The sequence below is a fragment of the Lolium perenne genome, chromosome 3 (assembly GCF_019359855.2).
Source record: "Lolium perenne isolate Kyuss_39 chromosome 3, Kyuss_2.0, whole genome shotgun sequence".
Taxonomy (NCBI): Eukaryota; Viridiplantae; Streptophyta; class Magnoliopsida; order Poales; family Poaceae; genus Lolium; species Lolium perenne.
The window spans coordinates 38,235,307-38,254,008 of NC_067246.2; the positions used below are offsets into that span (position 1 = coordinate 38,235,307).

General features: G+C 49.2%; 1 protein-coding gene across 1 annotated transcript; it reads right to left on the minus strand.

The window, feature by feature from the left end:
- Positions 1 to 4,686: 4,686 nt before the first annotated feature.
- LOC127339053 (uncharacterized) lies at positions 4,687 to 7,318 on the minus strand. Its single transcript, XM_071827148.1, has 7 exons — positions 7,241 to 7,318; positions 6,247 to 6,545; positions 5,945 to 6,152; positions 5,667 to 5,851; positions 5,405 to 5,576; positions 4,943 to 5,311; positions 4,687 to 4,863 (listed from the first exon to the last, which is right to left on the minus strand). The coding sequence occupies exons 1-7, from the start codon at positions 7,316 to 7,318 to the stop codon at positions 4,687 to 4,689; spliced, it is 1,488 nt and encodes a 495-aa protein (XP_071683249.1).
- Positions 7,319 to 18,702: the final 11,384 nt, after the last annotated feature.

The following is an 18,702-nucleotide window of genomic DNA, read 5'->3' on the forward strand; positions in this document are numbered from 1 at the left end:
ACGAGATCATATTTGACACGTGTGTGGATCCTAGGATGGGAAGCGAGACCCGGATGCGCATTTCTAATCCGACCCACAGACGGCCATCTTTTCATTTTTAGCGTGCCCAAACGGTTTTTATTTGTGAAACAGCTACATGGGGCGCATTTTAGTATGACATGAAACCTCCATGCGATGATAGTAGACCACCTACGCACCACCTATCACATGACAAATGCACGCGTTCATTTTTTGGGAACCCATGCGGCTTCCGGCGGTGTCCCTCCGAATCCGCTGGAAACTGACCGGATTTGAACTAGGGGTGAACTATCCGTCGCTCCAGAAATTCCGAAAAAATGTTTTTAGTTCAACGACGTATCACTATATGTGCTAATTTTTGTCCGTTTAGTTTGTTCGCGAATGGGTGCACCCGCACGCCCGGTATGGCGATACCGCATGTCTCGGGGGTCCTGTTTTGGCCAGATGACAATTTGAAGGAAGTCAAAAAATTCCACGGAGCCGCGTGACGTCATGTTATATGTCATAGTAACTATTCCATTTGTTAAAACTGGGATACGGCAATTATTTTGAAAAAATCTTCACGAAAAGGGCTATCACGTCCGGAGTTCTATGGATTTCAGGGGAAATGAGGTGGGAAACAGCCTCGGCATGGCATAGTTTGCCGAAACGAGATCATATTTGGCACTGAAGGAGATATGCCCTAGAGGCAATAATAAAGTTGTTATTATTTATATCTTTATGTTTATGATAAATGTTCATATATCATGCTATAATTGTATTAACCGAAACATTAGTACATGTGTGATATGTAGACAACAAGAAGTCCCTAGTATGCCTCTTAAACTAGCTTGTTGATTAATGGATGATTAGTTTCATAATCATGAACATTGGATGTTATTAATAACAAGGTTATATCATTGGATGAATGACGTAATGGACACACCCAATTAAGCGTAGCATAAGATCTCGTCATTAAGTTATTTGCTATAATCTTTCGATACATAGTTACCTAGTCCTTATGACCATGAGATCATGTAAATCACTTATACCGGAAAGGTACTTTGATTACATCAAACGCCACTGCGTAAATGGGTGGTTATAAAGGTGGGATTAAGTATCCGGAAAGTATGAGTTGAGGCATATGGATCAACAGTGGGATTTGTCCATCCCGATGACGGATAGATATACTCTGGGCCCTCTCGGTGGAATGTCGTCTAATGTCTTGCAAGCATATGAATAAGTTCATAAGAGACCACATACCACGGTACGAGTAAAGAGTACTTGTCAGGAGACGAGGTTGAACAAGGTATAGAGTGATACCGAAGATCAAACCTCGGACAAGTAAAATATCGCGTGACAAAGGGAATTGGTATCGTATGTGAATGGTTCATTCGATCACTAAAGTCATCGTTGAATATGTGGGAGCCATTATGGATCTCCAGATCCCGCTATTGGTTATTGGTCGGAGTGAGTACTCAACCATGTCCGCATAGTTCACGAACCGTAGGGTGACACACTTAAAGTTGGATGTTGAAATGGTAGAACTTGAATATGGAATGGAGTTCGAATATTTGTTCGGAGTCCCGGATGAGATCCCGGACATCACGAGGAGTTAGGAATGGTCAGGAGAATAAGATTCATATATAGGAAGTCATATTCCAAGTTTGGAAATGATCCGGTGCATTTATGGCAGGTTCTAGAAGGTTCTAGAAAAGTCCGGAAGAAATCACCATGGAAAGTAGAGTCCCGGAGGGACTCCACCTTGCATGACCAGCCAACCCTAAAGGGGAGGAGTCCAAGGTGGACTCCCCTAGGGTGGCCGGCCAACCCACCTCAAGGAAAGGTGGGAGTCCCACCTTGGGTAGGACTCCCTCCTTGAGTAGGTTTCCCACATATGGGAGGTTTTAGTGTTGGGGTCTTATTCGAAGACTTGGACTAGAACTCTTGGTGCTTCCACCTATATAATGAGGGGCATAGGAGAGGGGGCTGATCACTTCAAGCCTCAGCCTTGGCCGCACCCCTTAGAGGGCCGGCGCCCAACCCCCCTCTCTCCCCAAACCCTAGCGGTCTCTCTCCTCCACCACATCCCGCACGCTTAAGCGAAGCTCCGCCGGATTTCTCCACCACCACCGACACCACGCCGTCGTGCTGTCGGATTCAAGAGGAGCTACTAATTCCGCTGCCCGCTGGAACGGGGAGGTGGACGTCGTCTTCATCAACAACCGAACGTGTGACCGAGTACGGAGGTGCTGCCCGTTCGTGGCGCCGGAAGCGATCGTGATCAAGATCTTCTACGCGCTTTTGCAAGCGGCAAGTGAACGTCTACCGCAGCAACAAGAGCCTCCTCTTGTAGGCTTTGGAATCTCTTCAAGGGTGAGACTCGATAAACCCCTCGTTGCTACCGTCTTCTAGATTGCATCTTGGCTTGGATTGCGTGTTCGCGGTAGGAAATTTTTTTGTTTTCTATGCAACGTTATCCTACAGGCACGTGCGTGGACCCTAGGATGGGAAGCAAGACCCCGGACGCGGATTTCTAATCCGACCCACGAGCGATAATTTTTTCATTTTTGGCGTGTGTGAAAGCCATGAAACCTCGAACATTATAGCTCATTTCTAAAAAGATTTGTTTAGGTATTTGAAATATTACATTTTTTATATTTTTCTATAATAGATCTTGTTTTTCTGCAAAATTTGATATATTATACTTATTTTTCTTAATTAAAATAATTTAGTTATGCTTTTTTGAAGACTGTCGTGCAGAAATAGAAAAAAGCTATGCCGACGGTATAACCGTCGGCACAGGTCTGTAGTAAAGAAAAAAAGAAAAAAAATGTTGTGCCGACGGCCAGACTGGTCCTATGCCGACGGCCAGAACTGTGCCGACGGTGACCGTCGGCACAATCGGCTTGTACCGACGGCCATTTTAACGCCGACGGTGCGCACATATATATTAGGACATCGGAACAACGAAGAAACCTACCATTGTTTCTCAGAAAACACTCTTCTAGCCACGCCTAGTAATTTCGCCATGGACAAGTATATCCTACTCTCGGTGCTTCTTCTCGCGTGCTTCGCGACCCATTCGCAGTGTAAGTTGCATCCTGTGCATAGTTTTTGATGCTCAAGTCGACTATATCTTCCATGATCGACCCAGCGGTAGTTAACGCACAATCGCAGATCCTGTGCATAATTTTAATTTCGCCGCATGTGCATACACTACGGCACAACAGAGCTTTGCCGTGCAGCCGAAACGCACGGCAAAGGTCAAAATCAGCTCGGCAACGCCTTTGCCGTGCGGGCTTGCACGACAAAGACTGCACGGCAACGACCCGCCCGGCAAAGACGGCTTTGCCGTGCGCCGCGGGCAAGTGGCACGGCAAAGGCCTTTGCCGTGCAACCCTGCTTTGCCGTGCGCTGGGCACCCTTTGCCGTGAGCCTTCCTTTGCCGTGCGCCTGGAAAGTTTGCCGTGCGGAGGCCTTTGCCGTGCGCTCCGCCTCCACGCCGCATGGCAAAGGGTGGGCTTTGCCGTGCGCTTCAGCCTCACCCCGCACGGCAAAGAGTTCACCAGGTGGCAGTTGTGCACTGCTGGGCACCCTTTGCCGTGTGCATGTGCACGGCAAAGAAAGCCTTTGCCGTGCGGCTTTCTCTTTGCCGTGTGCATGTGCACGGCAAAGGTGCTGAAAAAATTCCAGCTTTTTGCTGTTTCCATTTAATCCCTGCACATATAATTCACAGAATAGATATATATTTCCAGATACATATATAGCACAATATATAGACATTTGCACATCATCAACAACAAAGTTCAACCACTAATAGTCCAACAAAGTCCATACATAGAATGTTCCATACAATAGTCCAACAACAACGAAGTACACCAACAACAAAGTAGTCCAACAACAAATTCATACATAGAATGCTCCAAGTCACACAACAAAGTTCATACAAGCAACGTCAACCTTCGCCACTTCCTTGTCCTCTACTTCCTTGTCCTTCTCCACCTCCTTGTCCTCCATCTCCTTGTCCTCCTACAAGTTCTTATATAGATGCATAAGTGACATGCAATGGCTAAAATTGACATGTAAGAACTAGAATTGACATGGAAGAACTAGAATTGACATTGAATGGCTAAAATTGAACATAATCGCTAGAATAGACATGAAATGGCTAAAATTCAACATAATGGCTAAGAATGACATGGAATGACTAAAATTGACATGTAAGAACAAGAATTGACATGGAAGAACTAGAATTGACATGGAATGGCTAAAATTGAACATAATCGCTAGAATTGACATGAAATGGCTAAAATTCAACATAATGGCTAAGAATGACATGGAATGGCTAAAATTAACATGGAATAGCTAAAATTGAACATAATGGCTAAAATTGACATGGTTGAATGGCTAAAATTCACAAGTGACATGGTATGGAAGAATTACAAGTGTAGGAGAACTCACCTAGAAACTGCTGCAGGCTCCGGATGATGCCCGTATTGTTGACGGTCAAGCCAGTGTCGGCGGCTCGACTTGGCGCTTCCGGAGGAGCGCCATCACAGCCGGATCGGGCGTGGGGATCTGCAATATCCAAAGTTCGGTTAGACAACAAACAAGATTGAGACGGAGATATTAAGTTAACCACTTACAAAATGTCGGAACATAGGAGGACACGACGTGCTAGGACCACTACTCCCCGGTGGTGAAGTCAGCACGGCCTGGTTCATGAACATCTGCTGGAACATCTGCTGCTGTTGTTGCATCTGCTGCAACATCTGTCGCCGCATCTCGCATGTTCTCCCTAAGCTGCCGCCGCATCCGCATCTGCTCCTCTTGGTGCCTCCGTTCCCTTTCTTCCATCTCCGCCTACGTTGTGTTGCCGCGATGTCGCAACATTGCAATGGAAAACATGTAATGAAGCGTAGAGGATCGACGAAGAACTTACCCGTAACTTCTCCACAGCTAGGTCCGAAGCCCGTGGGCGGGTCTCTACCCGAGGCTGCTCGCTCGTACGCCCACGACGGATCTGGCGTAGAGATGGAATGGTCTTTGGGTCGACTAACCCGTCAGCAATCCATAGGCGGCCACCCTTCTTGCCTTGTCCCGCAAGCACCGCAACCTCAACGTCAAAGTCTTCGGTGGTTGGGTCGGCGTCTTCGCCGTGCTTGGCCTTGAACTTCGAGCGGTACGCGCCACACTGGGCCTCCGCTAGCCCGTTGACCCACACGGACCCCGTTTCAGGATGCGGCTCCCTCCTGGTCTTGGACTTTTGGAAAAGGCCAAATAAGTTTGGTGTCACGCCTGTCTTCACTTCCTGCAAAAGAGTACATGCAAGTAAGTGAAGAGGGACACCCTTGCGGGGCTAACAATAACATGAAACGAAAGAATGAAGAAACCATTTGCTCACCTCTTGCTGCAAGGTAAGGGCCAAGTTCTTGCTGCCCAGGACATGTGATCCACCTCCCATCTCTAAACGCTTCTGCTTGCCCTCCTCGTGCTTCCGGCGTACTCGGGGATGTCCACCATATGACCATCGCAAGAAAGCACGCCTTGTCTTCCCGACGCATGCGAGGAGGGTTCTACATACACAAGATAGACCCATTATTAGAACATAAACTACATGAAAATGCGGAAATAAATAACACATCGATGCTAATACCTGCAGGTACTGCCACGGTGCCATGAGCGTATCCCGACAATCAGCCTTACTCATCCAAACTTTGCGCTCGGCGTGCCAGTCTCGGACGCACTGGACACGTGCCTCGTAGTGCATGCCAGTCACCCTCACCCTGCACAACTCGTGTAAGATAACGTCGCACGCAATTTCCTCGCCCTCAGCCCTCGTGAAGTATTTCTGCAACCATGCACATAGGTAAAACAAGAGGAATTAGAGCAACTATTGGTAGTCAAGAAGTGTTTGAATGCTAAGAAGCCAAAAGTCACGTACCCAGAAGTGGCGGACAACCCGCTCTTGCATGTTGGCGCACTTGCCGCTAGGATCTTCCGCGTAGCTGTAGTGCTTCCAAGTCCAAGCCACATCGCGGCCACCACTAGGGAGATTGACAATCCCAGGGAAATGCTTCCTAATTAGGCCTCCAAGGATGTTCGAGTACTCACGTGTCGGGAGCCTCCTCGGGTCACCATACTTGAACATGCTGCACAACGAATTGCCAAAATCAGTATGCATGTGATAAAAAAATTGTATAATGATAAAAATTTCAATAATGGAATGCCAAAATCAGCATGTACCTCTTTCCAGCGGGCACGAGAACAACATCGCGGAAGGCCCAAGTTTTTAGCTTGGGGAGTTTCGTAATCCCGCGCTTATACGGCTTCTTGTCCCGTGGTTCCAGCCTCTCCTCGGCTGCAACGTACACCTCCTCCTCGGGCGGATACCAAGCTAGGTCTTTGTTTAGCTCCTGCGGCAAACCCCCCAACCCCTCATCCTCCTCGAGCTCCTCCCCACCATCCTCCCCACCATCCTCCCCACCGTCCTCCCCACCATCCTCCTCATCCTGCCCACCGTGCTCCTCACCGTCCTCCTCGTCCTCCCCACCCCACTGCTCCTCGTCATCATCCTCGGCTGGGGGAGGACTAGGAGAAGGGGTACGAAGTCGCCGTGGCTGGGCATTCTTCCTCCGTGGTGGAGGGCTAGGAGGAGCGCTAGGAGGACGTGTCTGCGACGACGAACCACTCGAAAGTCCCACAAGCTCAGCCACGGCCTTGATCTTCTTTTTGAAACCTCCCTTTCTTTTTCTTGGCGGCATGTTTCAATCACCTGCAAACACAATGAAAAGAGTGGTTTATTAGTATGCAATGTAAACATATGAATATTAGTGAAATCAACAATAAATAGCACATAGTTTAGTACATAGATCATAGTTTATTACAAATAGCACATAGTTCAGTACATATGATAGCCTCACAATTACAACTACATAGATCATAGTTTATTACAAATAGCACATAGTTCAGTACATAGGATAGCCTCACAATTACAACTACATAGCACATAGTTTATTACAAATAGCACATAGTTCAGTACATAGGATAGCCTCACAATTACAACTACATAGCACATAGTTTATTACATAGGATAGCCTCACAATTACAACTACATAGATCAGTAGCCTATGTCGACATCCGCAATCGGATCACATGTTTCATCATCATCAGGCTCAGCGAACCAATAATCATCGATGAAACCTGGAGGTGGTCCATTTGGATCTAGGTCAATGCCTACTTTGAACGCCTCGAGCAAACTTAGGTCTTCTACGGCACACACATCCTCAGCTTCATATTCTTCATTGTCTTCCTCCATAACCGCATCTTCTTCTTGCTCATCGTCTACGACCATGTTATCAACAACGACCGACAAGTCGATAGTGAAATGACCGGGGAGCCCTTCTTCTTGATAAAAATCAACACTCCTTGTTGAGGGGTCTACGCGGCGGTAATCATCCTTGTTTGGCGGGGGTGGCCTAATGCGTGAAGGAACCGTCATCACAACATCCCATCCATGTAGACGTTTGGTCGGGTTTCGGCACGCGTACGGGAGATAGAATACTTGGAAGGCTTGGGTGGCCAAAATGTACACGTCCTCTCCCTTATAAACAGAGCTTCTTTCAACTTCGACCAATCCAATTTCAGGATCTCGTCTCACGCGGCGTGGGTCGAACCAATGGCATTTGAATACGACGGGATTTAGCCCTTTGTCAAACCTGTAATTCAGCTCGTATATACCCTCGACTCTTCCATAGTAATGGAGTCCATCATCACCTTGACATACCACCCCGCTATTTATTGTCTTCTTGTTTGGACGGCTTGTTGTGTATTGATGGGTCTGGAAGCGATACCCGTTCACGTCATAAGAATTGAACGAGTCGACGGAATGGTTGAAGCCCCTAGCAATTTTTCGTAGCAAGGGATTCATGTCTTTGTCAGTTCTTGCCTACAAGATTAGGACGACAAGTTTAGAACAAGAAATGTCGGCCGAAATGTCGATAGTGTACAAACAAATTTGGATAGGATAGTACCAAACCACAGAACCAGCTACTGAAACCGTGACCGCCGCCCTTATCGAAAATATCCTTGGATTCTTCCGAGGTAGGATCCCTGTGGGTATACCTCCAATATTTAGTCGTGAATTGTCTACAACAGTGAACGGAGGAAGAGTTAGCCACGAACATACGATGAATGTTTGCGAATAACTAAATGGTTAGCACTTACTTGATGTACGGCTTCACTTCCACCATGGTGTTCAAGACATATGAGTGGATCAACTCCCGCTCATGTAAATTCGTTGTGTACGGCTTCGAGCCACTTGACTTGCCGCCAAGCCCTATGAAGATGCTAAGCTTGGGTACATCTTCATTGTTGGCGGCATTGTAACGGAGGACCGGGTTGTGCTTTGTGGGAATGTTGGGATCATAGTGCTTAGTGGTGAAGTTTGCCACCTCCACGTTCAGGACTGCCTCGGCTATGGATGCTTCGATCTTGCATTTATTGAAAGTCATCTGATGAAGCTTTTATGTTTCTCTCTCGGGACCAAACTGCCAACGGCCCCAATTCGCCCCCCTTTAAGCATTCCTTCGCGAGGTGGAGGATCATATGTTGCATCGGATTAAAGAACGCTGGAGGAAAGATCTTCTCTAGATCGCAAAGCAACATGGGTGCCTGTTCATCCAGCTTCTCAATCACTTTAGTGTCTAACTCCCTAGCACAAATCTGGCGGAAGAAATAACTCAACCTCGCTAGCACTCGCCAAGTCTTCTCAAGGACATAGCCTCGAATCATCACCGGCATTATCCGCTCAATCCATACGTGGTAGTCATGACTCTTCAGTCCTTGTACTCGCAACGTTTCAATGTTAAGACCCCTCATCCAGTTGGCTGCGAACCCATCAGGGAAAAACAAGGAGTCCTTCATCCATTGGAAGACCTCCCTTTTTTGGGCCTTTGTGAGGCAGAACGGAGCGTGTGGCTTAGTCCAAGTTTTTTTGGCACCTTGAGGTGGCTTCATGTTCAACTCTGGCCTATCGCACAACTTTTCTTGGTCAATTCGAGCCTTTATGTTATCCTTCGTCTTCTCAGTGTCCACTATGGTGCTCCAAATGGCTTCACTGATATTCTTCTCGGTGTGCATTACATCAATGTTATGCGGGAGCTCGAGAAACTCAAAGTAAGGAAGCTTCCAGAAGCACGGCTTGTGGGTCCATTGGTGTGTCTCCCCATATCCCAAGAAACCATTCCCATCAGGGTTAGGCTGGAGAGCGTCTAACTCGGCCTTGGTTTCCTGTCCGGTCTTCGGAATTGGCTTCGGTGCATGGACAACACGGCCTTTTTTGAAGCTCTTTACATCACTCCTGTATTCATGACTCTGCTCAAGGAACTGTCGAGCTTCATCAAAGCAGGAATACTTGCCACCCTTGTTTAGCCAGAAGAAAGTCACGGCTTGCCTGCACTCCGGACAAGGCCACTTCCCATGTGTACACCACCCGCAGAACAAAGCACGTGCTGGCAAGTCATGCAGAGACGTGTGGTACCAGACATACATATCGAAGTGTTCCTTCTTTGCCGCGTCATAAGTTCGGATCACGCGATCTTCCCAGCCAAGAAGCAAGTCATCAATCAGTGGTTCCAGATACACGTTCATGTTCTTACCCGGGTATTTCGGTCCTGGGATTATCATCGACACAAACATGTACTTTGATCTCGTGCAGACGCCAGGGGGTAGGTTCAGGGGAATAACAAACACTGGCCAACAACTGTATACCGCAGCCGACATACCATATGGATTGAACCCATCGGTTGATATCGCAATTGCTATGCTCCTCGGGTCACCGGCTTTCAGGGGATATTTCTTGACAAAGTTCTTCCATGCAGTACCATCCGACGGATGTATCATCTTGCCACATCTGGTCTGATCCCTTCTACAGCCCACCTCATCTCTGGGCGATATCCTCGGTCATGAAGAGCCGCTGGATCCTCGGTAGGACTGGAAGATAGCGGAGGATATTCTTGGCAACCGTGGTCTGCCTCTTCTGACCATCACCATTGGTGTCAACCTCAAAGTACCTAGAGCTTTTGCAATGGATGCAATAGTTTGTGTTAGCATGCTCCTCTCTGAATAGCATGCATCCCTTTGGACAAGCGTGTATCTGCTGAGATGACATCTTGAGGTCACTGAGCAATTTTTTCGAATAGTAGAAGTTTTGCGGCAAGAGGTGCCCTTTCGGCAGAATGCTGCCAACGAGGACCAGAAGTTCATCGAACCCATCTCTGCACAGATTCCTGTGGCACTTAAAGGCCAAAAGGCGAGCGATGACATCTAGTTGGGTAACATCTGTATTTACGTGTAGGGGTTTCTGCGAAGCAAACAAAGCCTCGTAATACTTCTTTGTGTTTTCCTCCGGCTCCTCACTTGTCTCCGCATCCCTAGATGTCTCCGCCTCTACATGAGGGCTTTCTGGCACATTACCATTAGCCAAGTTCTCTAGGCACCTATCAAACCCAGTATCATATTCTCTCGTAGGCTGAATCTGCCGCGCCTCCTTCCTAGCACGTTTCTTCGCCTTTTCTCCATGAAAAGTCCAAATCTTGTAGGACGGTTTGAACCCAGACTTGATCAGGTGAAGACTCATAGTTTTCTTGTCCTGCGTTTTTTGGTTAGCGCACTTAATACAAGGGCAAAAAACTGTCCTGGGTCTGCTAGGGATGTCAAACGCCCTGTCCACGAACTGCTTGGTCTTTTCTCCCCATTTCTCAGTATATTTCCACGGACCAATTCTGCCATCGTACATCCAGTCACGATTATCCATCCTCTAACCAGCACCAAAACAGACAAACTTAGAATTTATATCAAACATGATCCACATTTTAATTTTTCCTTTTTTACGCATGCATCAACCTGAATCTCTACTAGGTGGGCTCCTAGCAGCCGCCGGATCCGTAGATTGAGTACGTTCTCCCTGCTCTACCCTGATCCGAGACAGAATTTCGGCAGCACCTCCCCGCTGCTCTCCCGATACACGTCTCGCCAAAAAGCCGAGAGGGGTGTGCATCCGGAGAACAACGGGGAGGCGCTGCCGAAATCCTGACTCGGATCGGGGTAGAGCAGGGAGAACGTACCCAACTACGCATCCGCCGACTGTCCCGATAAATGCCGTAAGAGTTACGCTTCATAATATGCGAGACCACTAATGCATATTTATCCGCGTAACCCTTACGGTCGGGAAGAGACGCCTAGGTAACGCGACATACTTGGTGATCTAGACCAAAAAAAAACCTAGGTACACAGGGGCGAGATTTTTACCCTTGACGCGTGAGCGAATCGACGAACAAGATCCGGGACGGCCCCTCAAAGACCACCGCGACGCCGCCCCCCGTGACCACCTCGAAGAAGATCCGGGACGCCCCCTCAGAGACCCTCGCGACGCCGCCCCCCGTGTCCTCCTGGAAGCATCGCCTGCATAGCGACAAAATGAATTACTAATTATTGCAAGCGAACACAATTTATTTGACATGTACGATTCCATCTCAAAAAAAAATGGCTCTCTATGGTGTCGAGGATTTCCGCAAGCGGGCGATTTCCGCGATGGCTCTCTATCTAGCTTCTATTCTCTCTACACTTGCGCAGTAGTAAGAAAGATACATTTTGCCTTCCTTTCACAGTTGTGGTGCTGACCACAAATTCATATACATTTACCACTCACATACAAACTCAATGCATTGTGTTGTCTAAATTTAGGTTCACAATAAAATCCAAACATCATCATCTGCCATCTGGTTAATATTTTGGGAGAATTTTTAGTTAATATTAAGTACATAAAAATGCACATTTTGAGATACCTTATTTGTTAGAGCAAAACCGGACATAAGCGAGATACTTACCCTGATGAAATGGAAAAAGCTGACGCGGGGCTTGACGGGGAGGCGGCGGCAGGGGCGTCGGGCGGCGGATGTGGAGGTGGAGGGGTGGAGGCGGAGGTCGGGGCGCAGGCTGTGGCGGCGGTGGCCGGCTGGGGGGCAGGGCGCGGAGGGAGGTCGCCGGCGGAGGGAAGCGGAGGGAGGCGGCGCGAGGAGAGCACGGCGAGGCGGCGGAGGGAAGCGGAGGGAGGTCGCCGGCGGAGGGAGGCGGCGCGAGGTGGCGGCGCGTCGGGAGGGGGAGCGATGGGCAGGGCGGCTGTGGAGGTGGAGGGACGCGGAGGGAGGCGGCGCGAGGTGGCGGCGCGCCGGAGGCGGCGCGAGGTGGCGGCGGATGTGGAGGTGGAGGGAAGCGGAGGGAGGCGGCGCGAGGTGGCGGCGCGTCGGGGGGTGGCGGCACGGCGGCGCGTCGGGATCGAAGCTGGGGCGCGATGGGGTGTGTTGGCGAATGGGTATCACCTGGCCCGATCCCGATTTAGATGTACAGGGCTTTGCCGAGCGAAGGGCTTTGCCGAGCGCCATGTAGACAATGCCGAGCAAGTGTTCTTTGCCGAGCGCCGGCAGTGCTTTGCGGTGCAAAGTCTCCCTTTGCCGTGCGCCCATGCACGGCAAAGTTTTTTTTTGTCATTTTGGCATTTAATTAGTTTTATTTAGTAATTTTTCAGTTTTACAGTCCATCTGAGATCAGAAGTACCCATGTTGTATCCCCAAAGGCGCAGCCACGGTGGGGCACGTCCATGACCACGTTCGCGGCGTGGACTCCCGTTCGGCCACGTAGGCGCCGCGGCGACCTAAACCGGCTCCTTTATTGCGCCATTAACCCGTCGGATTACCGGAGGCTATAATGTGCCAAATGGTGCCAAACCTTGCTTTCCTTGTGTATATGGACTAACCAAAACCAAACCTATCAAAAAGTATGTTGGTGGAACCTCGCGCGGTGAAATCTAGGGGGGTAGACCCCCCGAGGCAAGCAGACAGCCGTTTTCGGGGGGGGAACGACCGCCGGAGCACCGGAATGCCACCAAACCTTGCATGTGGACCTAGGATATGTGTGAAAGTGTGGTGGAAAGTGTGATTCACCAAATGGTGCAAGGCATAGCTCCCATGTGTGACCTTCCCCTCTTTCGGGCGATAACATACACTTGGAAGATTCCTCGACTTGTAGGCTGAAGTGTTCCGCTGCGGGTATACCGGAGGCTATAATGTGCCAAATGGTGCCAAACCTTGCTTTCCATGTGTATATGGACTAACCAAAACCAAACCTATCAAAAAGTATGTTGGTGGAACCTCGCGCGGTGAAATCTAGGGGGGTAGACCCCCCGAGGCAAGCAGACGACCGTTTCGGGGGAACGACCGCCGGAGCACCGGAATGCCACCAAAACTTGCATGTGGACCTAGGATATGTGTGGAAGTGTCGTGGAAGGTGTGATTCACCAAATGGTGCAAGGCATAGCTCCCATGTGTGACCTTCCTCTCTTTCGGGCGATAACACTTGGAAGATTCCTCGACTTGTAGGCTGAAGTGTCCCGCTGTGGGTATACCGGAGGCTATAATGTGCCAAATGGTGCCAAACCTTGCTTTCCATGTGTATATGGACTAACCAAAACCAAACCTATCAAAAAGTATGTTGGTGGAACCTCGCGCTGTGAAATCTGGGGGGGTAGACCATCCGGGTCCATAGACGGCCATTTTCGAGGGGGGGGGGGGGGACGACCGCCAGAGCACCAGAATGCCACCAAAACTTGCATGTGGGCCTAGGATATGTGTGAAAGTGTGGTGGAAGGTGTCATTCACCAAATGGTGCAAGGCATAGCTCCCATGTGTGACCTTCCCCACTTTCGGGCGATAACACTTGGAAGATTCCTCGACTTGTAGGCTGAAGTGTCCCGCTGCGGGTATACCGGAGGCTATAATGTGCCAAATGGTGCCAAACCTTGCTTTCCATGTGTATATGGACTAACCAAAACCAAACCTATCAAAAAGTATGTTGGTGGAACCTCGCGCGGTGAAATCTAGGGGGTAGACCCCCCGAGGCAAGTAGACAACCGTTTTCGGGGGGGGGGGGGGGAACGACCGCCGGAGCACCGGAATGCAACCAAAACTTGCATGTGGACCTAGGATATGTGTGGAAGTGTGGTGGAAGGTGTGATTCACCAAATGGTGCAAGGCATAGCTCCCATGTGTGACATTCCTCTCTTTCGGGCGATAACACTTGGAAGATTCCTCGACTTGTAGGCTGAAGTGTCCCGCTGTGGGTATACCGGAGGCTATAATGTGCCAAATGGTGCCAAACCTTGCTTTCCATGTGTATATGGACTAACCAAAACCAAACCTATCAAAAAGTATGTTGGTGGAACCTCGCGCGGTGAAATCTAGGGGGGGTAGACCCCCCGAGGCAAGCAGACAGCCGTTTTCGGGGGGGAACGATCGCCGGAGCACCGGAATGCAACCAAAACTTGCATGTGGACCTAGGATATGTGTGGAAGTGTGGTGGAAGGTGTGATTCACCAAATGGTGCAAGGCATAGCTCCCATGTGTGACATTCCTATCTTTCGGGCGATAACACTTGGAAGATTCCTCGACTTGTAGGCTGAAGTGTCCCGCTGTGGGTATACCGGAGGCTATAATGTGCCAAATGGTGCCAAACCTTGCTTTCCATGTGTATATGGACTAACCAAAACCAAACCTATCAAAAAGTATGTTGGTGGAACCTCGCGCTGTGAAATCTAGGGGGGTAGACCATCCGGGTCCATAGACGGCCGTTTTCGGGGGGGGGGGGGGACGACCGCCAGAGCACCGGAATGCCACCAAAACTTGCATGTGGACCTAGGATATGTGTGAAAGTGTGGTGGAAGGTGTCATTCACCAAATGGTGCAAGGCATAGCTCCCATGTGTGACCTTCCCCTCTTTCGGGCGATAACACTTGGAAGATTCCTCGACTTGTAGGCTGAAGTGTCCCGCTGTGGGTATACCGGAGGCTACAATGTGCCAAATGGTGCCAAACCTTGCTTTCCATGTGTATATGGACTAACCAAAACCAAACCTGTCAAAAAGTATGTTGGTGGAACCTCGCGCGGTGAAATCTAGGGGGGTAGACCCCCCGAGGCAAGCAGACAGCCGTTTTCGGGGGGGGGGGGGGAACGACCGCCGGAGCACCGGAATGCAACCAAAACTTGCATGTGGACCTAGGATATGTGTGGAAGTGTGGTGGAAGGTGTGATTCACCAAATGGTGCAAGGCATAGCTCCCATGTGTGACATTCCTCTCTTTCGGGCGATAACACTTGGAAGATTCCTCGACTTGTAGGCTGAAGTGTCCCATTGTGGGTATACCGGAGGCTATAATGTGCCAAATGGTGCCAAACCTTGCTTTCCATGTGTATATGGACTAACCAAAACCAAACCTATCAAAAAGTATGTTGGTGGAACCTCGCGCGGTGAAATCTAGGGGGGTAGACCCCCCGAGGCAAGCAGACAGCCGTTTTCGGGGGGGGGGGGGAACGACCGCCGGAGCACCGGAATGCAACCAAAACTTGCATGTGGACCTAGGATATGTGTGGAAGTGTGGTGGAAGGTGTGATTCACCAAATGGTGCAAGGCATAGCTCCCATGTGTGACATTCCTCTCTTTCGGGCGATAACACTTGGAAGATTCCTCGACTTGTAGGCTGAAGTGTCCCGCTGTGGGTATACCGGAGGCTATAATGTGCCAAATGGTGCCAAACCTTGCTTTCCATGTGTATATGGACTAACCAAAACCAAACCTATCAAAAAGTATGTTGGTGGAACCTCGCGCGGTGAAATCTAGGGGGGTAGACCCCCCGAGGCAAGCAGACAGCCGTTTTCGGGGGGGAACGACCGCCGGAGCACCGGAATGCCACCAAAACTTGCATGTGGACCTAGGATATGTGTGGAAGTGTGGTGGAAGGTGTGATTCACCAAATGGTGCACGGCATAGCTCCCATGTGTGACCTTCCCCTCTTTCGGGCGATAACACTTGGAAGATTCCTCGACTTGTAGGCTGAAGTGTCCCGCTGCGGGTATACCGGAGGCTATAATGTGCCAAATGGTGCCAAACCTTGCTTTCCATGTGTATATGGACTAACCAAAACCAAACCTATCAAAAAGTATGTTGGTGGAACCTCGCGCGGTGAAATCTAGGGGGGTAGACCCCCCGAGGCAAGCATGACCGTTTTCGGGGGGGAACGACCGCCGGAGCACCGGAATGCCACCAAAACTTGCATGTGGACCTAGGATATGTGTGGAAGTGTGGTGTAAGGTGTGATTCACCAAATGGTGCAAGGCATAGCTCCCATGTGTGACATTCCTCTCTTTCGGGCGATAACACTTGGAAGATTCCTCGACTTGTAGGTCAAGTGTCCCATTTGTGGGTATACCAGAGGCTATAATGTGCCAAATGGTGCCAAACCTTGCTTTCCATGTGTATATGGACTAACCAAAACCAAACCTATGAAAAAGTATGTTGGTGGAACCTTGCGCGGTGAAATCTAGGGGGGTAGACCCCCCGAGGCAAGCAGACAGCCATTTTCGGGGGGGAACGACCGCCGGAGCACCGGAATGCCACCAAAACTTGCATGTGGACCTAGGATATGTGTGGAAGTGTGGTGGAAGGTGTGATTCACCAAATGGTGCACGGCATAGCTCCCATGTGTGACCTTCCCCTCTTTCGGGCGATAACACTTGGAAAATTCCTCGACTTGTAGGCTGAAGTGTCCCGCTGCGGGTATACCGGAGGCTATAATGTGCCAAATGGTGCCAAACCTTGCTTTCCATGTGTATATTGACTAAACAAAACCAAACCTATCAAAAAGTATGTTGGTGGAACCTCGCGCGGTGAAATCTAGGGGGGTAGACCCCCCGAGGCACGCAGACAGCCGTTTTCGGGGGGGAACGACCGCCGGAGCACCGGAATGCCACCAAAACTTGCATGTGGACCTAGGATATGTGTGGAAGTGTGGTGGAAGGTGTGATTCACCAAATGGTGCAAGGCATAGCTCCCATGTGTGACATTCCTCTCTTTCGGGCGATAACACTTGGAAGATTCCTCGACTTGTAGGCTGAAGTGTCCCGCTGTGGGTATACCGGAGGCTATAATGTGCCAAATGGTGCCAAACCTTGCTTTCCATGTGTATATGGACTAACCAAAACCAAACCTATCAAAAAGTATGTTGGTGGAACCTCGCGCGGTGAAATCTAGGGGGGTAGACCCCCCCGAAGACATGAGCAGGCGTTTCGGGGGAACGACCGCCGGAGCACCGGAATGCCACCAAAACTTGCATGTGGACCTAGGATATGTGTGGAAGTGTGGTGGAAGGTGTGATTCACCAAATGGTGCACGGCATAGCTCCCATGTGTGACATTCCTCTCTTTCAGGCGAAATCTATAGGGGGTAGACCGCCGGGGCCCGTAGACCGCTGTTAATTTGGGGGGGGGGGGACCTCCGGAGCAGTTGAATCCCAGCGAAACTTGCATGTGGACCTAGAATATGTTTGGAAGTGTCGTGTAAGGTGTAAAGCTGCAAGAAATTGCACCAAATATGTGGGGGCGATAACACTTAGTAGATTCACCGAACCCCGTTAATTTGCTCCGAAACCCTGATATGTTGGGCCGGGGAGAAGGTCCATGAAGATGTAGATTACTTGTTTATCGGTATACAGATTGTATTAAGTAACACTAACAAATAGTCTAAAAAAAGTAAAAACTAATTTTACAACAAATATAAGTATTAATATAAATATAAATACTACAAAAAAAGGAAAAGAAATAAAACTGCCCTCTGTGCCGTGCAAAAACACACGGCAAAGGGATGGTATGCACGGCAAAGGATTCTTTGCCGTGCAAAGTTTCTTTGCCGTGCGCCTTGGCTTCCTCGTTGCCGTGCAGGTTACTTTGCCGTGCGTTTTTTGATTGTTTGCCGTGGGCTGCTGCCTTTGCCGAGCGCTGGGCTGGCTCTTTGCCGTGAGCCGAATGTTTGCCGTGCGTCGACCCAAAGCTGCACGGCAAAGATTTCATTGCCGTGCGCGATGCGCACGGCAAAGATTCTTCGCACGGCAAAGACTGCTGTTAGCACACGGCAAAGGACCCTGCACGGCACTGGCCTTTTTTTCCCGTAGTGATACCTCTACGGCTTTTTCCAAGTGATTGTGCATCTGCCTGTTTGTTTTATTAATTACTTCACTGTTGATAGAGATCGACTAATATGAATATCGAATGTTTTTTGCTGTTCCACAGGCAGGATACTAGAAGATGTGGAACGCGTACCTTACTGTATCCCTGCTATCGGGTGTGAAAACTTGTCGGTTTGCATGTTCCAATGTACACTGAAGAATTAGATCTATGAATATTTAGATAACTGCAAGGAGGACTGTCCACGTACACCCTAGACACAGCAGCGGCAACAACTCGTGCAGTCGTGCATCATCGCCACCTATTTAATCTGATCATATAGCTTTCCAATGATATTGCATGGTGTTGCGATGAATAATTTGGATGAAAATTAAATGTCATAATATTTGAGTTTCATGAGTAATTATCTACGTCCACTTTTTTTTCGATAAAGGATGCTTTATTACTTTAATAAGCAATTACATATCTACGTCCACTGTCGGTGAATCTCCCTGTTCTCCTTTCTTCGATGTAAAGCCGTGCCAGGTAAAGGCACCTCTATTTGGGATGGTTTTTCTTGTATGACCCTAGTCAACTAGTATTGGTTTGCCGATTTCTCCATCTCCATATCTGAAAATATAAAATTGGAGATTTTC